This window comes from Crotalus tigris, unplaced genomic scaffold, assembly GCF_016545835.1.
Source record: "Crotalus tigris isolate CLP2741 ecotype Arizona unplaced genomic scaffold, ASM1654583v1 scf7180000017678.2327064, whole genome shotgun sequence".
Lineage (NCBI taxonomy): Eukaryota > Metazoa > Chordata > Lepidosauria > Squamata > Viperidae > Crotalus > Crotalus tigris.
In genome coordinates, this window is record NW_024096561.1 from 1,275,479 (window position 1) to 1,302,751 (window position 27,273).

General features: G+C 37.7%; 1 protein-coding gene across 5 annotated transcripts in view; it reads left to right on the forward strand.

The window, feature by feature from the left end:
• INPP5A (inositol polyphosphate-5-phosphatase A) overlaps window positions 1-27,273 on the forward strand; it is a 291,517-nt gene that overhangs the window by 73,655 nt on the left and 190,589 nt on the right. For all 5 annotated transcript variants that reach the window (XM_039337449.1, XM_039337450.1, XM_039337448.1 and 2 more), the window contains 2 exons: window positions 10,459-10,559; window positions 12,821-12,908. In XM_039337449.1, coding sequence (XP_039193383.1) covers window positions 10,459-10,559; window positions 12,821-12,908 — 189 coding nt within the window. The remainder of the gene's footprint in view (window positions 1-10,458; window positions 10,560-12,820; window positions 12,909-27,273) is intronic.

Consider the following 27,273-nt stretch of genomic DNA (forward strand, 5'->3'; position numbering starts at 1 on the left):
ACTACAAGCTCTTACCAGAGCGCCCTTCGAACCACTCAAAACATGTGACATTCGCTACCTGACCCATAAGGTAGCGTTCTTAGTAGCCATCACGTCAGCTCGACGGATATCCGAGTTAGCTTCTCTCTCAACAAGGAAGGACCTGTGTCACTTTCACAGGGACAAGGTAGTCTTAAGAATAGACCCTTCCTTCATTCCAAAGATCAACTCCCTTTTTCACAGAGCGCAGGAAATGGTCCTACCAGACTTCTGTCCAAACCCAGCTCATGCCCTGGAACAACAATGGCACACCTTGGACGTACGCAGGGCACTAAGATATTACATTTCATGCACAGCGGAATTCCGACGCTCAGAAGCGCTTTTCATATCCTTCTACCCCGCCACTAGGGGCCGGAAGGTCTCGTCCTCTACCATTGGCAGGTGGATTAGGGCATGCATCTCTGGGGCATACCAGGCGGAGTCCTTGCAAGTCCCCAGGCATATCACGGCTCACTCCACAAGGAGCGCTGCCACCTCAGCAGCATGGGCCATGCAGGCTTCTATTGAAGAAGTATGCAGGGCAGCCACTTGGACCTTGCCCTCTCCATTCATTCACCATTACAAAATCGACAAGTACTCCTCTGCAGAGGCCTCCTTCGGTAGGAGGGTTCTCCAGCAGGTTCTAGACCAAAGTTACACACGGGACCAGTCTATTCTCCAACCCAAGGGACAATAGGCTTTGGTATGTCCCACTGAGTGGATTATCCATCTCCGTGCTGAGAAAAGGCGTTCAGGTAAGTCAACGCCCCTTCTCCTGGGGTTCCAAAAAGTTCCTAAAACCTGGCTTTGGTCCCAGGTCTGGGGTTAATGGGTTGGGGGGGGGGCAGGAGGCTATTGTGGTTTGTTATAATTGTTGTTTTTAGTCTGGCATGCCTTGTTTCATTTTGTTTATGTTTTTAGTTTTCATTTTAGTATTATATTTTGTAAGCTGCACAGAGCTCACTATAGCAGGGGTCTGCAACCTGGACAACTTTTAAGACTTGTGGACTTCAGCTGAAGTCCACAAGTCTTAAAAGTTGTCCAGGTTGCAGACCCCTGCACTAAAGTTCAGTTGTGGAGGTATCTGTTGTACATGTTGTTTTTAATTAAATAAAGCTTCTAAGGGTTTCTCAAACTCATCAAGTCATTTGGCCATACCTTTAACATTGCAGGAAATATTTGATTTATGAAACTCAGAAAGGCTCAGGGTTCCTGTAGAATACTGTGAAAATATGGAAAAACTTGATTAACTATGTTAATCAAGTTATATAATTAGTCTTTTGGGGGAAAAAGGAGATTTCTCATTTTCTGAAATCCATATAATAATTGAATCAGCATGGATTACAGGTAGGCCTCGCTTAAAGGTCACAATTTTTGGTTGTTAAGTTGGGTGGTCATTAAGTAGGTCAGCACATGAACCTGACTCGATTTTACAACTGTTTTTGTGATGGCTGTAAAGCAAATCACCACGGTTGTTAAGTGAATCGCCATATCTAATGGGCATTTTGATAGGCCAAGTGCCCCAAATGCCATCACAGGGCACAAAGTACCTTTTCCAAGGTTGTTGTAAGTTTAAGCAGTCGTTAAAGGACTGATTTTGGACAAACATATTAGCTCTTCTAGAAAGCTTAAAAGTTAATTAACAGTATCAAATGAACTCCACCCAAGATGGAGCTTTACAGTGGTGGGATTCAGCCGGTTCGCACCACTTCGACAGAACCGGTAGCTAATTTTTTATTGCCCAGGTGCAGAATGGACTTCCGGAAGCGGCATCCACACACAGAACCGGTTGTTCACATATTTGAATCCCACCACTGGAGCTCTACCTTCATCGTGGCAAGAGTGCTCTAATCAAAGTTTCAAACTTGTCAAGCTAATGGACATTTTATGGCAGTCTCATACCATACTGCTCCCTCTTCATACATATACTTAAGCTTTATATCTTATGGATGCCATGTTCTTGGAACTAAATGTTTTCGTACTTTAATTTAGTGGAAGTGGTTTATTCCGAGTCAGCTTGTGCCAATATTTAATTTATTTATTACACTAATTTGCATTATTCATTAATTGCATTAAGTACTATCTTTTTATATCATTCATCTTGCAAACAGCTGAGGTGAAGAGAGGGTTTATTTTGCCGTACTTTTTATCCTTGAGGTATCCTTGTTATGTTGAGAATCAGTTGATTTAGCTGAGATGATATGCTCTCATAGAGGCTTTATTTTGGCATCTATCCTGGCAGAGTGTCTTCTGGATATACAAAGACACAACTACAACAGACATGCCCAGAACATCTCTGAAAGGGCTGGGAATGGTTGCACCAAGCCTTAAAGCAGCTGTTCCACACCCTCATCTATGGAGCCAGTCCAGAAAATGATCAGCACAAGCCTATGCTCATCTACAGGTAGTCCTCAAATTATGACCACAGTTGGAATCAGGATTTCCAGTGCTAAGCAAAGTAGTGGTTAAATGAGTCAAGTTCAATTTTATGAGTTATTTGACCATGATTCTTAAGCAAATCACTTCAGTTAACTGAGTCATGCAGTCATTAAGCTTCCCACATTGAATTTGCTTGCCAGAAGCCAGCTGGGAAAGTCGCAGATGCTGATCACATGACACTAGGATACTGCAGCTTAAATACATCCAGTTGCCAAGCACCCAAGTTTGGATCATGTGACCATGAGGATCTTGTGATGGTTCTAGATGTGAGGACTCACCATTTTCAGTGCCATTGTAACTTCAAACAGTTCATAAATGAAGTTGTTAAGTCGAGGATTACCTGTATTATAAAAATATTTGAACGGTAACCTGAAAGTTCATGCAGATATTAATTGAAACATGTCTATTGCTGCAACCAGCACTTTATGCTTTGCGTTTATAAATTAGATCAGGGGTGTCAAACTCGTCACGTGACGTGTCGCGACGTATCATGACTTTTTCCCCATTGACGGCAATGGGTGGGTGCGGTTTTGGTATGACGGATCCAGCCCATGGGCCGGCAGTTTGACACCCCTGAATAAGAGTATGGAACCAAGCTGATTTTAGTAGATTGCACTTTTATTACATTTGCTGCAGGCTGAATGTAGTGCTTTCATTTCTCATATCAACATCAGACTTGGTGAAAGAAAAAGCAGATTTGTGCTTGCAGAAAAGTGGAAATTGCAAAATAGCATATTCTATATTTAAAAAGCAGCTCACTTTATGAATCTTTTTTTAAAAATAACTGGTTATTTAACTTTCTCCAAATATAATTTTAATTATAGTTTATTTTTTGGTCAGCAAAAGGCCTGTAAGGAACTCCCCATATAATTGAGAGGTAGCCTGTGGATGCTTGTGCTCAGAAATTTGATTTCTTTGGATATGTTTGTTTATAAAATGCTTTGCAGTTTATGGCTGAAAACCAGAGGATTCACCATTTCTACAAGACAACAAAACCAAGGGATTTTAAAAAGTTAATTCAAGTGATATGTTATTGTGAAAAAAACTGAGAATAATACATAAACTCAGAAAAAAAGTCAAATCTCAACCTAATGTTCTCTTGTTTAAGTTAGCTAATTTATTTTATAGACTGTCCAACTCCTGAATGACTCTGGGTACTGACAGTTAAAGTCCAACATATTAAAAGAAATGCAGCCAACCAGAATAGCAAAATATAACACACACACACCCCACACACAAAATAAATCAGATTAAAATAAAGCACAACAAAAATGGCCTCTACAATCACCCTGTTCCCAAGGCCTGGGAGAACAACCCGGTCTTCAGTATCTATGGAGATTCTCAGTCATCCCGGTCATGATTGTCCCAAAGGTGCTTTTTCAGGGGGCAACTGGACTTTCTTGTTTTTTCTTTTCTTTTTCTTTTCTTTGAAGATGTTTCACTTCTCATCCAAGAAGCTTCTTCAACTGTGACTGGATGGTGGGGAATGGAAAGGATTTATATTCTTTGCAGGCAGCTGGCCATTTGCATTCTTTTGGAGAGTCGTTGAGGCCATTTGGGTCACCTGTGCAGTACAAATGTGTGTGGAGCCTTCTTGGCTGCAGGATGGTTTCTGTCCTGTGTCCCTTCACTGTTGAAGACAGACACCGAGTCTAAAAGAAAATGGCCTCAACGACCCCTCCATCCAGTGAAAGCTGAAGAAGCTTCTTGGATGAAATGTTTTCAAAGAAAAAGCAAGAAAGTCCAGTTGCTTCCTGAAAAAGACTGAGAATCTCCATAGACATTTAGCTATGCACTTTGGGATGAACACCCTTCGAATGGTGCAGGACAGGAACCATTTGTGCTTCAATTTGAGATGCAGACAACACAGACTCATCCCCGACAGTCTGCGCCTGTCTTCAACAGTGAAGGGACACAGGGCAGAAAACATCCTGCAGCCAAGAAGGCTCCACACACATTTGCACAGCTCAGGTAATCCTGAAGACACAGGTAAACCTCCAAATGGCCCCCATGACTCTCTAAAAAATGAAAATGACCAGCTGCCTGCAAGGAATATAAATCCTTTTTATTCCCCACCATCCAGTTAGAGCTGAAGACGCTTCTTGGATGAGAAGCAAAATGTCTTCAAAGAAAAAGATGTTGAGACTCTCGAAAGAGTACAGAGAAGAGCAACAAAGATTATTAGGAGACTGGAGGCTAAAACATAAAAAACGATTACTGGAATTGGGTATGTCTAGTTTAATGAAGAGAAGGACTACAAGTGACATGATAGCAGTCTTCCAATATCTAAGAGGTTGCCACAAAGAAGAGGGAGTCAAGCTATTCTCCAAAGCACCTGAAGGCAGGACAAGAAGCAATGGATGGAAATTAATCAAAGAAAGGAGCAACCTAGAATTAAGGAGAAATTTCCTGACAGTTAGAACAATCAGTGGAACAACGTGCCTCCAGAAGTTGTGAATGCTCCAACACTGAAAGTTTTTAAGAAGAGACTGGACAACCATTTGTCTGAAATGGTGTAGGGTTTCCTGCCTGAGCAGGGAGTTGGACTAGAAGACCTGCAGGGTCCCTTCCAACATTATCATCATCATCATCACTACTACTACTACTACTACTACTACTACCAAGAAAGTCCAGTTGCCTCCCGAAAAAGCACCTTTGGGACAAGTCTTAAGTAGTTTCCTAAGGACATAAGGACGATAGCCACAAAAATTTTCAGGGGTGAAATTATTCCAGAAGACTGGAATTGCAGTAGAGTAGGAGTGCTTCCTAGGTCTGCAAGATGATATTCTTTAATTGATGGGACCTGTAGTTCACTCATTCTACTGGATTGAACTGCATAGGCAGAGGCAACAGGTGATAAATGATCCCTCAGATAGCCAGTCCCTCCAATGATATGAAAGACTCTAAGGTAAATACCAGCCTCTTGAATTGCACCAGAAGCCAACTGGGAATCAGTTCAGGTCACGAAGCATCAGTCACACATACGGTACATAACATGGTGCCGTTATCAGTGCCTACAATGCTGCCTTTGGGGCCAGTTGTAGTTGCCAGATGGTCTTTAAGGAGAGCCCCATGCAGAGCATATCACTGTAATCCAGTTGTGAGGTGACTGGGGGATGAATGGCTGTCTGTGATACTTCTGTTTCTTAGAAATAGTTTTACAGCTCCACCCCTTCCATTATTACATACTAGGCCAAATGAGAAGCTAACTCATGCGGTTAGCAGTTTTGTGGCTCTCCTATTTGAGCTTTCAAAACTGGAAGAATTCCATTTTGTCCCACTTCATTCTTCATCCAGACAGATAATTTTAGGTGGCCAAAACCAGTAATTTTACTCCCCCCCCCTTCATGTGATAGAAGAGCCAAGGTGTTCTCAGTCATATAATTTTGCCTTGTATATTTCTTACTTTTTCTTTTAAAGTTATATTTGGAGCAAATACAGTTAGCCTTCTAGCTGCCTGTCTTCTGTCTCCACCTTATTCTGAAATGTTGTTTTGGCTTAATTCTGCATCTATTGTGCACTTCAATGATTTTTAAGTTTTCTCTCTCTCTCTCCCTCCCTCTCCCTCTCCCTCCCTCTCTCCCTCCACACATACATGTCTGTCTCTTTTCTCTCTCTGTCTCTCTCCACACATATATACACACACACAAATCTGCTTCTACCTGAGACTATTCTATTTTGGCCTTTTATGGAATTATTTTAAATATACATAAGGATAATTCCCATTTTAAAATATTGCAGTGATTTATTAGTTTATATTGTTTTAAATTGAAATTGTTTATCACTGAGTTCAACTTGTTGATTCATGGTGCTTTACAGCAAAACAATAAAACATGCATCATAACAGGATTCAAACAAATCCAGTATTAATACCTTCACAATGAATTTAAAAATAAAATATTTAAAAGAAGATTATTATTAGAACAGCAGGTGGAAGCTACAGCTGGGAGCGGGAGACCTTGTTATAGTGATTCATTCTATTGTTGTGTCAGACCTCCCTGGTAAACCAGACAGAAAGCATGAGGTAAATTTACTTTATTGTGAGGCTACATTAACAAAAACTTGCAAGTCTGAAGGTACAAAACTTCCTAGCTGCCACTTTCAATTGCTTGATCCATTAGGGCGGGTCCGTTGTTTCTTTCTCTAATAGTTAAGTCACTGGAGGCTCCTTCATCTCTTGTCTGATTGTTTCTTAGACAGCATCTCTTCCTTCCTTTTCCAAAGGTCATTTTCACATAGCATTATGTGTTGCCATTTCTTTGGTCTATTGCAACATGCTCCACATCTTTAAAGACCAATCAGGCTGCAGTTGGTTTAGAATGCAGCAATCTATGTTATAATCCGGGTTAAAAGGTGGCAATACATTATATCAACATTGCAGACTCTGCTCTGCTTACCAATGGGACTTCAAGGGGTAATTTGTAATACTAGTGCTAGAAACTCTGGCGTGACTGGTTTTCTATAGGATGACATTCTCTCATTGAAACTGGGGCCAGCTGGTACAATCTCCGTTCAGCACGGTAAGGGAGATCTGGAAGCCCTGCATTTTGGTGGCAATACCAGACCTTTAGATAGCTTCTCAGTGGACAGCCAGTTGGCTCCCACCTTCTGAAAGCAACTCTCAGCAAAGGTTGTTCAGGATGCAGTTCCATTTTAGTTGAATTATGGTTAATATTTGGCTTTGTTAATTCTGTTTTATGTTTCTTAATTGGATTGCAGCTCTTTTATTTGTGTGTTTTTAATTTGTGTACTCTACTTTATATATTTTATCTTGTAAATCACTGAGAGTCCTTAGGGATTGCCCACAGTTTATAAATATGGTTAAGTAATAAATAAATACTATTTAGTCTCTCTGGGATACTTTCCAATAATCCTGGGAATGGACTGGCTGTATGCTTATAATCCACATACTCATTGGCCATGGTGACTTCACATTTGATTTTCCAGTACAGGTAGTCCTTGTCTTATGACCACAATTGAGCCCAAAATTTCTGTTGTTAAGTGAGACATTTGTTAAGTGAGTTTTGCTGCATTTTACAATCTTCCTTGTCATAGTTAAGTGAATCACTGCAGTATCAGTTTTATTCCTGGACCTATAAAATGCCAGAAAAAGTTTGATTAACAGATCATTGGCTTTTTTATACCAGTAGCCTGTCAGAAGCTGGAACCTTGAATGGTGTGATCTAAACCCCTATCTATCCTGGCCCAGTCCTACTTCGCCATACATTAGGAACAGAAATTGGTGATTGTTTTTACTATCAGCAGGGATATTCATGGGGAGGGGAAATTAAGCCGGGGAATCCAAGAAACACTGCCGGGCTGTCCAAGCGGCATCACTTGGAAGCCTCATCACTCTGGCAGAATAGAATCAAGTCCCAAAACACCCACATGCCCCTCACCCACTTACCTTGCAGCCAGGCCTCTCCTCACCAGCCCACTTCTTCTACGGTATCCCCAGGCCTGCATTTCACAATCAGAGGCCTTTCCAGAAGGCCACTGTAGCTAAGAACCGAGCAATGGATTCAATCCATAGCTCGATTCTGCAAGGCCTCTGCAGCTGAGAACTGAGCTGTGGATTCAATCCATAGCTTGGTTCTTGGCTGCAGTGGTTTTCCGGAAAGGCCTTTGATGGCAAAATGCAGGCCAGAGCTCCATTCTGAGTTTCAGAGTGAAGCTGCTCCTTTGGCCACAGAAGAAGTGGGCCGGCTGGTGAGTGGAAAAGATACCCACCCAAAATAAGAAGACCTGGTGCCTCTTTTGGAGGCAAAAAAAAAAAAAAAAAAAGACCGGGTCTTATTTTTGGGGAAACACAGTATTCCCCAGAGTGACATCAGAAAAATACTTGTGAAAAATATACTGTATGACCCTAATCTTTTGTCAGTGAAGAAGCTCACAAAACAAGGCAATGTAGTGATCTTTCAAGGAGACAGTTGTATCATCACAAAAGGCTAAGGATATCTTGCAAAAGCTAAAATTACAGATAAACTGTATCAGCTGAACTACAGTCAAGTAGTTAATATTGCCAAGGAAGAAAAACATTCAAATTGTATTCACACATGGCACAAAACGACTTGGACACAGAAGTCCTGACATAATAAAGCAATTAACTGAGAAAGACTATCTAAATGTTATAAAAGAAGAAACCAGGCCACAAGAGGTTTCAATCAGGAGATACAACAGAAGCAATAAAGGCATCCCAGCCAAACATCTGTCCTATGTTGCTTGTGAAACATTAAAACCCAGAGACAGGAAGGAGAATCCAAAAGAGACTTCAGCCCAACCAGGACCAGAGCCTCAGCAGCTCCAGTGCCAGTCCTTAGAGAGCCAAGTCCAAAGTCATGGCAGCAGTGCCAGTTCTGTGGACAGCTAGGAGAGCAAGAAGAGGAAGAAAAAGGACAAGAAGAATTATAAGAAACAGGAAACAGAACTAAAATCAGAAAAGGGACTATTATAAAGAGTTGAATGGAAATGTTTTATAGATGGCATTTGGATCCTAAAAAGTTATTTTGTATGTATCCAAATTTGCAACCCAAATGTTGGAGATGTGGTTCCTTGGATGCAACTTATTTTCATGTTTGGTGGACTTGCAAAAATATTAAAACTTTTTGGATTATGATTTGGTGGAACATTCAAAAGATTTTTAAAAGGAAAATTAAATTTACTCCCCAATTATTTCTTTTGGGTATTTTTGTGGATTTTGATGTTAAAGATACTATTTTAATGCTGAATTTAATAACAGCAGCAAGACTATTGGTGGGTCAGTATTGGAAAAAAGATTCTTAACCTTAAAGATTATTTAAGGTTTCTAACTTAGCAGAAATGGCTAAAATTTCTGCTTACTTAAAGGACCATTCACAAAAGAGATATGTTTCTGTATGGAGAAGATGGATAGAATATATTCAGAAGAAGTATGGAACAACAAAGTTTCATTTATTTTATGAATAATGGATTTTTATTAAATTATGAATTCAAGTTTGCAGAGAGTTAAGGGTTATTAGGATTCCGGTTATTGTATAAGTAGTAAATTTAAGTTGGCTATGTGTAGTTTTCTTTTTTTTCTTTTCTTCTTTTTTTTGTAACCCTGTACTGAGCTCTGGGAAGTCGGGGGGGGGGAAGGGGGTGGGGGGAGGGGGGAGTATGGGTAGTATGTTCAATAGTTCAGATTTTGGTGATAGAGGATTGCTCGGGCATTTTCCCTCAGACCGCATCCGATTGAGAAGAAGAGGCGAGGGATAAGTAAGTAGAAAGATGGAGGAGAGAGGGAGGGGAGGAGAGGAGGAGGTAGAAGGAAGGGGAAAGTGAAGAGATGAGAGGGGGATGCGGTCTGGGGGGAAATGGGTGAGCAATGTCGGAATTTGTGTGTTGTAAAAAAAAAGAAAAGAAAAAAAAGTTGAATGGGAGTGTTGGAATTCATTGTTAGAATGTATTTTGTATTGCAACAACTACAGAATCATTCAGCCAGTAGATGGCAGTGTTTAGTATGCATCTATGGTTACAATGTATGGTTCCTTTAAAGTTATAAGGAGTTTCGTGTGTCAGTTGAAAAACCATTAAGCAACAAAGGCGATGGTGACTATACACCAGAGGTGTCAAACTGCCGGCCTGTGGGCCGGATGCATCATGCCGAAAGCGCACCCACCCTAGCTCTGGCAATGGGGGAAAAGTTGTGATATGTCACATGTCACGTGATGTGGCATTTGGCGCCCCTGCTGTATACTGTACATTTTATTTGATCTGTATGGGTATGTAATCCTCCTCTGCTACCAATCTGCATGGCTGTATAATAACCCTCTGCTATAATTTCTATAGAATAGAAGAGAATTTCTATAGAATAAAAGAATTTCTGACATGCCCAGTAAGTGGGATTTGATAAATTTTGTTTTTGAAGTGAGTCATTACTCTGTTGAACTTTGATTTGTTGAACATTGAACATTGATTTTTAACTGACTTCGTCTAATGTCATTTTGGGATGCTATATTCATACTTTATTTTATTTTGCAGATTGTACATGCACATAAACCACAATTCATGGCATTACATTGTCAAGAGTTTGGAGGGAAAAACTATGAAGCATCTATGTCTCACGTGGACAAGTTTGTTAAGTAAGTAACAATCAATCAATTTATTATTACAGCCAAAGGCCAACATATAAATTAAACATTCAAATAAAACAAAACTAAACAGAACCAAAATAGGAAGATATAGCAATATATTACAATTAATGATGTAATCAATGGGTTACCAAGGTCTGCCTAGCTTTACAGACAGTACAACAAAAATTGGCTACCTTCAGAAAAACTGAATCATACTGACCTGACAATAAAAATACATTGAGTATAGTCTAATGCTGGATAAAAACACGTAATAAAATTAATTATAAAAGATTATTAAAAAGATCTAAAATGTTTATTTATGTTTCTGGCGAATCCCCAATGCTGCTGCACAGAATCTGCGCCGTGATCACTAAGTTAAATAACAAGAAAGGCAGACCAAAGCTAGATTAATACTTTTGCTTGGTCAACTTTGATTATTGTTGAAAATAAAATAAATGCAAACCGTTTGATACCTTCTTCAAATTACTACTCTGTTCACCTCTACAATAAGTATGTTATTTTATATTCCAGTATTATTTATAGAAAGAGAAGTGCTTGCACTACTTGTTTGATTTGTCTTGCTATTACTTTAACCATTCTATACTAAATCAGTGTTTGTTTATCTAACTCTGGGAGGAAGCCATAGACCTTTGCGCCCTAGACCCCACTTTCATAGTCTGCCAGTCCTTGTTTTGCTGTATTGTTTTGATACATTAAAATATTATTCTTAAACAAAAAGGAACAAGCATAGAGCAAAGACCAGCCTCTATGATATTATTTCCAAGAATGCCCTTGGACTCTGTAGGCTCTATAGACTTTCTGTAGGTAAACATGCCCTCCCCCGTCACCAAGACCTCCCCAGCTGCCAATCAAGCAGTGTTAGGCAGGAGGAAAGACAAGATGACTGCTAGGAATTCTGCAACCATAGGTCTCATGAAGAATAGGCTGAATTAGCAGAGGGAAAGCCCAGGCAAACAGAGGTAAACCTTGTGGTGAAATGGGGTCAAACACATTTAATAAACAAACAAACAAACAAAAAGACAGAGAACCCTAATGAGAAAGAGGCAACTGGAAAGAAGGTAGTCACTGAGAAAACTGGGGAAAGAGGCATTTTATTTCCTTCCCTTAAAAGTGGTATGAGGTAAAAGTTCTTTGAGTCATTTCCCTCAGTCAGAAGAAAAATTCAGAAGAGGGTAAAAAAGATTAAATAAAAGAAAAGATAGATTGAACTCTATCAAGAAAAGTGTGTAGCGCTTTAGAGATTGGCAAAAGAGATTAAGATAAGAGGAATATAGAGGTCATCAATATATGCGTATATTATGGCTATAAATTGGTGTTTAAAAGTATGCAAACAAGTGTAATGTTTTGGGACTTATGTGGAAAACATCATGGTTTATGCAGTATGCAGAAAATCCAAAAGAGTTCATTAGTACCACTGTAGAAGAAAAAAACATGAGAATATAGTGAAATTGGACTTTAAATAATTAAAATGGAAAACATTTTTATTATTCAGTTTAAATTCTGTTCTACTTGAAAGCATTTATAATTCACAATTCCCTTTTTTAAATGTATGCTTTATTTTTATAAAATACAAGTGCCCCCCCCCCAGCCACTTGAAGGAACATACAAAAATGCAATCAATTTTCCAGATTTCTAATGCCTTGTATATTTTGAGTTAGGGTCAACCTGTTTATTGGTGGTTTTTTTTAAAAAAAATAGAACAACCTGCCAAAGTTATCTTCTTCTGATATGCTGACTACTCTGCTATAGTACTTCCCATCTTGAGTGGATACTTTTTTCTGATTATTTCACCTCTGCAGAATAGTAATTATATTCTACTTCAAAGAAAAGTAGCCCCTGTCTGATGTGGTTTAGTAATAATTTATTCTTGGAGTATAATTTTTTAAGACATACTTTTACCACATAAGTGAACATAAAAAGAAATGGTTTTTCCTTTGTTGAAAAAAGAGAAACAGTGCCCTCTCCTGAGCACTAGAAAGAATCTTAACAACAACACCCCATTTTTATTACACTAAGATTCCTTTTAGTGGAACATACTTAAAAGGTGCCTGCAAAGATGCATGGCTTGACTTGTGAAGGAGAACCCAACAAATAAACAATATAATAGCAATTAATTAAATGCAGCAATTTATTTCCATTGTTCATTTGTACTGATTTCTCTAGTAACCTCCCCAAAAGTAAGGAGCTGTTAATATGTTTTGATTTTTTGCAAATTTACTCTGCGTATTTTCTTTTTAATTTTTTTTCAGAGAATTGCTATCTAGTGATGCAATGAAAGACTACAACAGGGCCCGGGTTTATCTGGATGAAAATTTCAAGTCACAGGAACACTTTACGGTAGATTTCCTGACACTTTTTTGTATGTTATGGATGACTTCACTTACTCTTCTTTCAAAAGATGGCCTTTCTTAATCTTTAGATACAATTCCCACTAACCATGGTCAAATGTTTGTTAAAGAAATTCCAGGAGTTGCATTATTGGCATATATGGAGGAATCTAATTGAGGAAGAGTTACATAAGGCTTTTTCTGAGAGTTATTGCAGGTGAGAAATATAGTGTATTTAATTTGCAACTGCAGATATATTTAATAAGAGCACCCTAGATCAGTGATGGCAAACCTTTTAGAGACCGAGTGCCCAAAACCTGCCTCGCCCCTGCCCCGTCCCTGCATCTCCTGCCCGCAGGGCCACCGACTACTTCCACGGCTCACCACAGCAGATTGCCCAGGTGGCCCAGCAGTGTCATGGTGGCCACGCCCTCTGTCTGCGCCCTGCCGCATCATCTGTACACGATGGGGTGCGAGGGTGGAGTCTTGTCCCTGCTGCCTGGCTGCCATGTCCTTGGCTGTGCTGTTCTGTACAGGCTGCGCCCAGGGCAACTCTTCTCTGGGGGGCTGCTGGTGAAGAGGGGGCCATGGGGGGGCTGGGGTGATGGCGTGCATGCCCACAGAGAGGGCTCTGAGTGCCATCTCTGGCACCCCTACCATAGGTTCGTCACCATTGCTCTAGATGTTAGCTTCATTTTTAAAAAGACAGAACAGGCATTAATAAAATCTGTTAGCAGCAGTATGATAATGGCTGGAGATAATCTACCACATAAAATAAATGATTTTACAAACCCATATAGTAGCAAAAATTTCAGCTATGATAACTAAAAGCAGGTATCTACACCCCAATCAACCAATAAGAAGCTACACCCAATCAAAGGACACATTCCGGTAGTAAGAAGAAAGCTTGGAAGATTAAACCTCTGGTCTCAGTGACCAACCCAGATTGAATCCTGCAAAAATATAGTTACACAATTTAATTGCTTTCTAAGATAAAAATCATCACAAAATAGTAAGATGATAGGAATATATTGTGCATATTATCATAAAATAATCATAAAATACAAGTTTACACAATTCTAAAACAGAATTGGATGCTGTTTGAAATCTTACCACCGCCCTCACCACACCCCAAGGTATAATTTTGAAGTCATGATTTTGAGGTCAGAATTATGGGTTGCTTGATTATATTATAGATTGCTGTTGTGTTTGCTCTGAAACTCCATATATCCTCAATAGAGCAATTGTCTCACAGACAATTCTCACAGACACAAACTAAGAAAAATAACCCCACTAAACTCCTATCAGTCACCCAATCAAAAAAGAACCAAAATAGAAATTGTAAACAAATTGACAATTTAAGAAGCAGAAACCACCGTATCTTCCCACAAATCCACAGCAGACCCTGGCAGTTGCATGTATTCAACCTGTCCCCAATCTTACTAAGAATGTAGGTTAAAAATGGCTTATCTTTTTAATGCCATTTTCATTTTTCTCAGATCGCATTCTGTTTGTTGCCAGGGTAGGAGAGTATACTGTAGTTATTCAGATATTGATTTTGGACTATATTCAAGTGCCAACTCAGTCATGAAGTCCTAGGTAACTTCAGGCCAGTCACTTTCAATCCAGCTACTTCTTTGTCTATCCACTACTGCTTTGGGGATGAAATGAGGAGACCTCCAAGCAAGTCATGACAAAAAGGAAATGAATGAATACTTAGTTTGTGATAGATAGTACTTGGTTTATAAACATCTGTGACATTGTTGTAGCATATAAGAACTATATGATATAATGAACAAAATTCTGACTCGTTGGAATCAATTTATTTGAAAACCTGAACACTGAAAATAACAAGGGAAGAATACATCAACCAAATAGCAAACAGTGAACCAATAGAAATACATATGTAATGAATGCTGAAGATGTTTCACTTTCAATATAAATGCCCCTACAGTGATGAATTTCAGTACTTTAAGCTAATGTGACCTTTAAATAAGATAGGGACTATGCTGCAATATAGAATAACATTACCTTAAAATCATGTTCTCCTGATTGCAAAAAATTGTAAAGTTAATTTTTATTAGATTAATGACATTTGAGCAATATTTTCAGTCAGGCCTACCTCAATTAATTGGCCATTAACTGAAAAAAGAAATTGAATTTATCTTGTACATAAATCCTGTGTTATTAATGGCTTTCAGAAAATTCAATGTGTTCCCAGAAATGGAAAACGCATGCTTGATCTTGATGAGCATATTATCTGTCAGAAGGAACTCTTCTAAATATAATAAAATGATTCAGGAAGAGTGATATAATTGAATTTAGTACAAGGAGAATTCAAATATTTGATTAGTTCATTTAAATCATTTTACGTTCGGGGGGGGGGGAAGAGACTAAATTTTCTTGACTCCTTCTATCCCCTCTAGTCTCTCATGCTGAGCACACTTTCACCACGAGGTGGAGCCAGGATATTACTTTTACACACAAATAAAGCCTCTTGGTGTGCAAACTGTAGCAATCAGTTAAAGGATTTGGTTGCTGAATATTCCTTTTGCTAATTTGGGGATATTCAGAAGGGTGTATTACAGATCTAGGTTCCTGTGACACATTTGGTTTCCAGTGGCTGTCATCAAGCAGTTGAGTAGATTTCTCTTCATTCCAAAACTCATTTTCTGCATATATAGACCGATTTACTATAGAAAGTGGAAAGATTGAGAAGACAACTATGTGTCTAATGTAGATGACCTTGTTTTATTATTTCTGTTTAAAATAATATTTCTCTTTCTAAAATGGACAAACAAAAACATACAAGTTATTTAACCAATAGAGGTAATAATTTTGTAAATTTATTTATAAATATAAGATTGAGATTTAATCTTTGTAATTTGAAAATCTAGCTGAAGTTCTGTTTGGTTGCATTTTTCTTCTGTGCCATTTTTTTCCAACAGAGGTGATTCTCTTTTCAGTCCTTAGTCCCGCAGAACAATTTGACTGTTATCTCCAAATCAAAAACATTAGGCCAGTTTAGATGATAACATTATTTGAATGGGCATAAAAATTGTGCTTTATATTCCTATCAACACTGCTACCCTTCTTGCTTTGGATGCATAACTTTAGTCGAATATGCTCTTACTTACCAATAGTTTCAATTGGTTTTATTTCACACAAGTCAGTTTTCAGAAAATGGCAATTCTAAGCCTATGCATGTTGGAAGAAGCCACTACAGGCATCTAGTTTCTTTATTATCTCTCTTTGTTATCCTTTCCTTGAGTCCTCTTGGTTGAGTATCTAACTTTTTCATGATTTTAAAAGAGGTACTATTTGCCATCAATTAGGCATGCAAAACAATTTGCTCGTCTTTGAAAGTTTTCAAAAATTCATATGGCAAATCATTGTTGGAGATTTCTGTCTCCCACTTTCATTTTAATGACTGTAAACTATTAATTTAATATACACACACATATATATACATACACACACATACATACATACATACACACACACACACACACAAGCATGCAAACATACTTCAAATATTTAATGATGTAATCATTACAGCTAAAGAATAGTGATATATTAACCATTAATGTACTGAATACAAATTTCACATATAAATATCACTTTTTTTCCTTATATGTTCTTTTTCTAGAGATCATATATTTGTCAGTAAAACACATAATTATAATCCTTTAAAAGTAACTCTGCTTAAAAAAAATCCTTGACATCAGCGCAGATATCTTTTTAATAGCATTTCCATTACAAAACCTGTTGACAATTTTTCTGATATTAATTAACAGCCTACTAATCCTTATTGGCTGTGTTCACTCGCCACTTCCATTTGATTTTTGAATGATATGCTAAAGCAGACATGGCTTGTAAACCATTTATAATTAGTATTTTATATGAAACAAGTAACAATGTTTTTTTAAAGTCATGGTTAAAACATGTTTTGGCATAGTCTTTATCATTAAGAAAACTTATGAGAAACTACAGGCTCTTTTTCAAAGTACAAATGTTTCATCTCCATATGAATATCATCCATGGCATGTGCATGCTAGCTGAGGGTTTATTGTTAAAGGTACACATAAAGCTGCTGTGTTTACAGAACTAATTGCAAAGTTCTTTTGATCTTTCTGTGTACAACAGTGCACTAACAATAGTAATTACATAATCTATATATAGAATGTACATACCAATTAACATAAGTAAAAAAAATACCCTGTCCCAAACAGTTAAAAGTCTTCATTTTGATATGGAATGAGAGGAGGAAATATAATAAATGTTAATAATTTAATAAGGTATAAATGGAGATGCTACTCAAAAGATGCATACAAAACATCACATTTGATTAACATGAAAAAGATCTCTTCCTGATCTTTCTTTGTTGATGGTATTACACTGATTATTTAAAAATAATGTCAGTTGTCTAGAAGAAAGGCAAAAGCTCTACAATACTTTGATCTTTTCTACTGTAGATCCCCCCCCCCAAATAATAATATAGGCTTACACACATTATTTTAATCAATTATATAGCTTGGAAAGTAAAAGATGAAAGAATATTACGGTTCAATTATAGAGAACATATGTAGAATATATGTAACTCATAGTTAAACTGTTGATAACAAAACATATTCAGATAAAACAGCCAAGCTCAGAAAACACCATAAGCTCAACCAAAGATTTTGGACCTGAAATATGGGAAGAAACAACATTTAGTTCATTTGCTTTGAAGTAATATTACACTGTTAATTGAATAATTATTCTCAAATGTAATCTTTGAAGTAATTTCAAAGAATACATGAAGAGTTCTGAGGGGTGCATAAATAATACTTTTTTACCATTGTATTTTCAGTACTATTCAAGAAACTAGTTGGATTCATAAAATAAAATATGTCCTCCAACATAGCTTATGGAAAATGAGAATTCAACACTGTAATACTACATGTGTTCATTTAGAAGTAAGTGCTATAATGTTTAAGAGTCTTTAGGCTAGCTTTCAAGATAAACAGGATTTTTTTTATAGATCAGTAGATCTTAAGCTGAATATTTTTTAAAAAGTGCATTATTGGGTCATACACAGGGCATGGAGTGTAGTGAAAAATGTTTTGCCAATATGTAGTAATAATTACATATATAAAATTCCTCTTCTGAGTCAGTTTTTGGCTACAGTATTTTTAAGTTTTAATATAGGAAAAGGTCATGTCATTCAAAAAATAAATAATTTCTTCACATTGGAAAAAAAGATACAGCCTACGAACTCTCTATAGTACTTGTGAAATGCTTATCAGTGTAGGTATAGCCACTCTGAAGTAGCCACTGCAAAATTAGTGTCTTTTTATTACTTTAATTTTAATAAAATTGTTAAACTGATCATCTTAATTACAGCCCATTTTTATCATAAACTTTATCCTGGGATATTAAAATGTTTGCCTATATTACTTAAAGTAAAAGTTAAAAGATTTGATTGCATAATTCTTTAAGTAAGTTTATGTTATATTGATTGCTTCTAGATAAATATTGATTACCTATTTCTTTTATTTCTAATCAATCACAGGAATATGTTTGGCTCTGTGCTCAATGTTTCTGTGGGTAAATTGATTTTAATTAGTGTTTCTCTATCTGGCAGAGAACAACAGTTCTGCTTTAAACACACTCATTTTATTGTTTCCAACTCAAAGGAATGTTGGAAAGAAATTATGCAAAGGGACTGAAGACTTTATCTTGCCCACAATAGAATTCTGAAAACAGAAATAAACAGGATCAGATCTGATGTGGGAGCAATAAAAGAAAAACTATATCAGTAGCTGGTCCAATCAAAAGATGTACAAAAGAGATGGTTTGCATCCATCAAAAAAAGGGACTGAGTTACTCGGCTATAAATTCACAGATTTTCTGGAGGGAAATTTAAACTAAACAGCGGGGACAGGGAGATAATTGATACGGAACAAACCTGTCCCCGGCAATTTAAAAACTATAGGGCTATCAGTGCATGTAGCATAGATGTGTGTGTGGACAAGAATACCAACCTTGCTATCAATCAAAATGAAGCCTCTAATAGCGAGTGCCACATAAAGTGCACTAACCAATAGGTGGTAAGACAATAGGGGAACTCAGGCACCACACAGGCTATGTAGAAAGGAAACACAGGGCCACCCACAAAGGACTCAAATGTTTATACACCAATGCACAGAGTATGAACAGCAAACAGGGTGAACTAGAAATTCAGGTTAATGAGGGCAGAAACGATATTGTTGCCATTACGGAAACATGGTGGGATGAAACTCACACATGGAACACACAGCTAGAGGGATTTAAATTATTTAAAAGACACAGACCAAATAAAAGAGGAGGTGGAGTTGCTCTCTATATAAGAAATAACTACATCTCCACAGAAATAGAGTACAACAATGATAAAAACTGTCTTGAATGCATTTGGGTCAATATAAAAGGGGGGGCAAATGACATTGCCATAGGTGTATACTACAGACCACCCAACCAAACAGAGGAAATAGATGAACTTTTTGCTAGTCAGCTAACTAAGGTCTGTAGGAAGCACATCACAATAGTAATGGGGGACTTTAACTACCCTGACATCAACTGGGAGACAAACTCCGCACCAAGTGGAAGATCAAACAGGTTCCTGGCAAACCTAGCAGACAACTTTGTCTCCCAAAAAGTAGAGACGGGAACTAGGGGATTAGCCATTTTGGATCTAATTCTCACTAACAGAGATGAAATGATAGACGGTGTTGAAGCCATAGGAACCCTGGGAGGAAGTGATCATGCAATATTAGAATTCAAAATTATAGAAGCACAAGCAATAGAACACAGTCAAACTAGAGTCTTGGACTTCAAGAGAGCTAATTTCAATAAACTTAGAGAGGGCTTGGGAAGGATTCCATGGATGAGAATCCTCAAGGGGAAAACAACTCAAGAAGCTTGGGAAATTTTGAAAAATGAGATAATAAAAGCACAGTCTAGCACAATACCAACAAAGAGGAAAAATAACAGCTCTCAAAAGAAACCCGCATGGCTGCATAAAGAACTCTCTGACAAATTGAAAGATAAAAAGGACAAGTATAGAAAGTGGAAAGAGGGGAACATAACTAAGTCAGAATATCAGCAAATAGCCCGAGCCTGCAAAGATGAAGTGAAGAAAGCCAAGGCTCAAAATGAACTAAGGCTTGCGACCAAAGTCAAAAATAACAAAAAAAGCTTCTTTCAACATATAAAAAACAAGAAAAATGTGAAGGAAACGATTGGTCCATTAGTGGGTGGAAGTGGCAAGAAGGTGACAAACAACAGGGAGAAAGCAGAACTATTTAACTCGTGTTTTGCATCTGTCTTTACACAAAGGGAAAAAACAGACCAACCTATCAAAAATAGTGCCATAAAAAACAAAACAGAAACACAAGTTAAGATCGGCAAGAAAATGGTTAGGGAGCACCTGTCCAGCCTAGATGAGTTCAAATCGCCAGGACCAGATGGATTACACCCCAGAGTTCTCAAGGAACTGGCAGATGTAATATCGGACCCACTGAACTATATTTTTCAAAGATCCTGGAACACAGGGGAACTACCAGAGGACTGGAAAAGAGCTGATGTAGTTCCCATCCTCAAAAAAGGAAAAAAAATGGATCCAGGAAATTACAGACCTATCAGCCTGACCTCAATACATGGGAAGATCCTGGAAAAGATAATCAAACAACGAATCAACGAACACCTAGAGGCAAACAAAGTCATTACTAAAAGCCAACATGGGTTTGTCAAAAATAGATCATGCCAGACAAATCTTATTGCATTCTTTGACCAAGTGACAAAATTAGTGGATCAGAGGAATGCTGTGGACATAATTTACTTGGACTTCAGTAAGGCATTTGATAAAGTAGATCACAACCTACTACTTGACAAGATAGAAAAATGTGGGGTAGACAGAACCACCACCAGATGGATCCGTAGCTGGCTGACCGGCCGTACTCAGCGAGTGGTCCTCAATGGAACTGCATCTATATGGAGGGAAGTGTGTAGTGGGGTGCCCCAGGGCTCTGTTCTGGGCCCAGTACTCTTCAACATCTTCATCAATGACTTGGATGAAGGGATAGATGGGAACTCATCAAATTTGCAGACGACACCAAGCTGGCAGGAATAGCCAACACTCCAGAAGACAGGCTTCAGATACAGAAGGATCTGGACAGACTTGAACACTGGGCACTAACTAACAAAATGAAATTCAATGGTGAAAAAAGCAAGGTTCTACATTTAGGCAAGAAAAACCAAATGCACAAGTACAGCATAGGTGGCACCATGCTCAATAGTAGTAACTGTGAGAGGGACCTCGGAGTCCTAGTAGACAATCACTTAAATATGAGCCAGCAGTGTGCTGCAGCTGCAAAAAAGGCCAACACAGTGCTAGGCTGCATTAACAGAGGGATAGAATCAAGATCACGTGAAGTATTAATACCACTCTTTAATGCCTTGGTAAGGCCACACTTGGAATACTGCATCCAGTTTTGGTCACCACGATGTAAAAAAGATGTTGAGACTCTAGAAAGAGTACAGAGAAGAGCAACAAAGATGATTAGGGGACTGGAGGCTAAAACATATAAGGAACGGTTGCTAGAATTGGGTATGTCTAGTTTAACGAAGAGAAGGACAAGGGGGGACATGATAGCAGTATTCCAATATCTCAGGGGCTGCCATAAAGAAGAGGGAATTAAGCTATTTTCCAAAGCACCTGAAGGCAGGACAAGAAGCAATGGGTGGAAACTAATCAAGGAGAGAAGCAACCTAGAACTAAGGAGAAACTTCCTGACAGTGAGAACAATTAATCAGTGGAACAGCTTGCCTCCAGAAGCAGTAAATGCTCCAACACTGGAAGTTTTTAAGAAGAGACTGGACAGCCATTTGTCCGAAATGGTGTAGGGTTTCCTGCCCGAGCAGGGGGTTGGACTAGATGACCTCCAAGGTCCCTTCCAACTTTACTATTATTATTATTATTATTATTATTATCTAAAAATGAGCTGTAGTCTACTAGAAACTGCAAGTAAAAAAATTCCTCCATTGCATCCTTATGAGAAAGACAATTGGGCAGTGGATTAGAATATTGCCAACTGTTGTGTTCTGCTAGAATAGTCATATTCCCTCCCTGTCATGTGATGCTGAGAATATATGTAGACCTGCTATGCTTTCCAATGCCACACATAGACTGAAGGAGAACAGAAGGAAAATGCAGGAGAAAATATAAAGGCCTCTTCTAGCCAACATTGGAAAATGATTACAAAGAATTCGAGAAGCCATCTTCTGAATATTTTCTTTATCATCTTGATATTTTTCATGAGATATCAAGTTAAGCGCAGAAGCCTATGAATGAATATCATGACAAATGCATTATATTTATGTAGTAGTTGACTCACTTTCCTAGTAAGGTCCCTTTGCAGTCCCCACCATCTCCAGATTGAAGGCAACTAGAGGGTGTTCTTTCGCTAAGTTATACATTAGAACAAGTGGGAGAGAATGAAGGAGAACAGAGCAACAACATGTGGCAACATTCACGTGTCAGGCTAAATTATAATATCCTTAGTCTTATTTTGGCACAGAGGAATTCAGCCATTTTAGTCTGTAGCCTTATTATTGCCTGAATAGGTTTGACATAGCCAACAGATAGTACTTATATAAATGGCCACAACTGGGACTAGCAGTTCCATTGCTAGGCAACATATCATTAAGTGAAACATCATATAAACACACCTGACTTACGATGTTGATTCCACTAGAGTTGTTAAGCAAATCACCCATGGTCATTAAGTGATGCATCACGTGGCTGCAACTTGTGATTTTACCACTGGCTTTTCCATTGATTTTATCAGAAATCAGCTGTGATGCTTCCAAATGACAATCATATGACTGCAGGATACTCTGATGGCCATAAATGCATGCCAATTGTGAAGCACCCAAATCTTGATCATGTGGCCGTGAGGAGGCTGTGATGGTCACAAGTTTGATGACTGATCATAAAGTTAACTCTTTTCAGCATTCAAGATAGTCATTAACCAAGGATTGTCTGTATAGGGTTAGTGATAGGATTTGATTTATAGCAGGGGTGTCAAACTGCTGGCCCGCAGGCCAATTGCATCATACGGAGGCCACACCCACCCCAGCTCCGGCGATGCAAAAAAAGCCATGACACGTCGTGACATGACACATCACGTGATGCAGCGAGTTTGACACCTGTGATTTAAAGTACCGTAAATGCTGGCGTACAAGGTGACCCGGCGTATAAGACGACCTCCGTCTTTATAGCCGGGCCGCATTCCTAGAACGTCGTCTTATACGCCGGAAACTACCAGTATTTCCGGCGTATAAGACGACTCGGTGTATAAGATGACCCCCGTCTTTGGCGCCGATTTCAGTGCTCGCGGAAGTCGTCTTATATGCCGGCATTTACGGTATATCAGGAGACTTAATTAGGTTGTCATTGTACACATATTTACTGTGAAGTAAGTCCTATTAAACTACAGATTCAGACTCTTAATTTTATATGCTGCTTTGTTCTCTCGTCTGTTGTTTAAAAAATAAGTTTAGCTTGTCTTGGTCTGTGAATGCACATAGTATCCTCTGATTTCTGTGAAACATAACTACAACTAATGGTCTTTTAAAATTTTCAGTGTAATGTGGCAGTGATGGAAGTAGAAAAAGAACCTCTTGAAAGGCAAATATTAGGCTAGATAAAGTTATCTTCTTGGAATAGGACTGTGTCTCCAATGATAAAATGGGATATAATTGCTTACAAAATAATGAAGTGCTACATTAAAAAAATTGCTAATACATTGCCAGTAAAAATAAATAAATAAACAAACAAACTTAAATAAGAACACTGTGACTCATTTGATAAACAGCATGAATGCTATTTAGTGTTATGAACTCTTGGGTATATTAGAACTTTAGAACTATTGCATTTACCATAATGAAACATTGATGGCAGAAAACAAAGCAGCACTTCATGCTATATACTCTTTTTTACATTAAAATCATAAGATAGTCCAAAGTCACAACTTCTCTTGTATAATTTTCCAAATAGAAACTTCAGTAATTTGCACCAAATGAATTTAACTGATAGGCTGATATTTTAAATAATGTACCTATTTCCTAATATATTGTGTATTAGCTATTTAGAAATTCAACTAGAAGCATTAATTCATAACATTTATTTATGGATTTATATTTCTGCCCCAAAAAGATAGTAAAGTTGAACATTATACAATATTTTTGAAACATATTCTAGATTGATAACTTGTTGATATAACCATTTCATAGAGGTAAGCCCCATTGGATACAGTGCAATTTATATTTGATATACCTGAATGGGATTATACACAGAAAGTGTATAATTATACACAGAAAGTGATCTTAACTGTGACTAATGCTAAACAAATTTTATGCTTAATTTAGATTTTTTAAAAACATCCAGATTCAGAAAATAGATGAAAAACACAACAGAAACTGTTTAACGAAGGATCTACCACAGTTATTGCGTCTGCAAATAACTGGAAAAGAATCTTTAAAAAGAATGAAAAATATGTTAGAATTTGGAATGCTTATGCAAAATCTAAATAATTTGTTACAGCTATTCATAATTGTTACTAAAATAATAATGTGCAGAAATAGAACAAATTAAAAACTGTTGCTGTTGCATAAAATGGATGCAAAATTTGAAAGAAGAAAATAATTTTGATGGGCAAATTCCAGTTGGTTCCACTTGGCATCAACTATATGATACTCAAGTTGTCTCTCAGCTACGTTTTGGGACTTCCAGCTGGAAAACATGGTAGACTGACATGTTTTTACAAAACTGTTACTGTCACCAAAATTAATACCAATAGTCAGTGTAATGCCCAAGCTAATATGGCTTCATCCGATAGGGAGAGCTGTGAGATTGCCACTTGAGTTCCAAAGGGAAACTTCTTGAAGGATATGGAGGGAACCAGTTGGGGATTCCTGAAAAAAAGCATCTAGTGTTGCAGGAAGATACAGTATGGTCAGAGCCTGCCTAAAAGACCTCAAAAAGTAGAAATTGCTTATACAGTTGATTGTTGTATTCTTTTTGCTGTTCAAGAGTGGAATAATTAGAACATTTTGAGGTTCTGTATAAAGCTGGCAATACAGAAGAATATGTTTGATAGTTTCTATCTGTCCCAAGTCATAAGGGCATATAGTACTTCTACTATACTTCTGTGTTGGAGTGTTTCCTGGTGAAAGAATCAGACGGTGACATCACTATTGCCCGGAGAACACTCCTTTTGTGTCCCCATTAAGTTGCTTACCAAAGTAGTATCCATCTATCTACTCATGGTTGCCCACTTTCAAATTGCTGGGCTGGGGGGCAGCACCCAGAGCTTGAATGTGGGCCTGCTGAGTGTCATCTCAGCATCCTAATTATGTGAGCCATCGTGCTCCCCTTTCAGCCAGAAGTGTTAAAGGGAGAGCATTACATTGGTCTAAGGTAAAAGATCTTCTCAGATTTGAAATGTTAAGCTGTGTAAGATACATAGCTGGTGACAAGTGTATCTCATGCTATTTGCCATAAGAAGCTGAATGGTATTACCTCCATCTGTTTGACAGTCTATGCTAAATAGACATTACTTAACTATGACGCTTACTTGTTCACAGCCCAAAGATATTAAGTAAGTGGTGGAAAATCCTAGGAGACAAAACTTGTATTAAACTGCCAAAGAGGCCTATACTCAAACCCTCCTCCTCACACCCTGATTGCACATCTACCTTTAGAAGATCTCCAGAACTTGTGATGAGTAAGAGAAGCAGACCACTCCACCTCTTGGCCTCCCTTCTTCCCATATCTTGTCTGTCATCTATAAACAAGCTTTTAAAGCCGCCTCATTCAGTTTTGGTCAGCAAAAATCCATTTAAGACTTACAGAAATAACAACATGTATATTTTAATCTTGCTCAAATAAGCCAACCGTATATTCTGTCCCCTTGCTTTCAACAATCTTGATATTTAATGCCTTTAGATAGCATCTCAGAATTTGATTTTTTAAATGTTCTCTTTATATCTTCTTAGAAATTTCTTTAAAACCATAAATCTTTTTGGTAAATCCAAAATAAAAAAATATTTTTATACTCTTTCAGTTTGTTATCTATATATCTTTTTAAATTAAGACACCTCCCGGTTTCATTTGTAAATCCAGTGTAATATCTTTTTCCATGTCATTCTTATAACATGTCATTTCTAAATCCACATTTGAATCAACCTGAGTCTCAGATTTGTCCAGTAAAACCCGTTTGTCTTTGATAATCCTTTTTAAATCTATTTTTATGACAGAAGACAATCTTAAGAGTAACTTTTGAGTGTGTTGTTCCCAAATAACCTTGAATTGATTCAAAGTTAGAGTATTTTGTTCCATTCTGTATTAATGAATCTCATCTCCTTTAACTACAGTCTTTATTCCTTTTTGGTTCTCTCTAGTATTCAATTTTCAAAATCCCACTAGATTTTCAAAATCCCACTAGATTTTTCCTAATCTACAGCATTTTCTCACTGCAAGATTTTTTATACTTAATCTCAAAATTTTCATATATTTTTTCCAAACCAACAAAAAGAATTATTTTAATTAATTTCAGAATCTTATTTCAAACCCATCTGGCCCCTTAGTCTGTTTCAAATTTAATGTAACTTTTCAAATTCAATGTACCGTGTTGCTGTTTATTCCAAAACAAATAATTTTTTTAAGTCCTTAACCTTGCATAAAACGTTTTTGTCAAAAATTGAGGGAGATTCACACAGTGTAATGAAACTTGCCATTCTGAAGGTTATTACTATCAAAAAATCTATTAATAATCAATTTCCAGAAGTGATTAAGAAACACAATGTGAATCCATATCCTTTTAAAGACGCCAACTGTGGCTTGGGCAAAGATGGCAATACTCTGGCTCTGAGAGCTCTACCCCCATCAGAGATCACTGTCTTGCAGTTGTTTCATAGGGAGCTACTATCTGGAGCACTTAAGGGTAATCCCAAGCCCTATTCTTTATCCAGAGATGAATTCCGAGATGCTGGTCCATTTACTGGCTCCTCATTCCGCTGTGGTCATTGGCTCCACTCTCAGCAGAGCTGTTTTCAGTTTGCCATTGTTTTCCCCAAAATTGATATGTTTTGCATTTCTAAGAAACTAACTACATGTACTAACAAAGTAGAAATACTACCAAAAACTTTCTTGGAGCATAACCCTATACCTTTAATATATAAGAAGAAAGGCAAAACTTACAGATAGATGCTAAATGAGATATTGTTACAAAAATTTCTTAGCCATGTTTTTTATTCTTTTGTTTCTTGGCACCCTTTAATAGTTACAACAATGA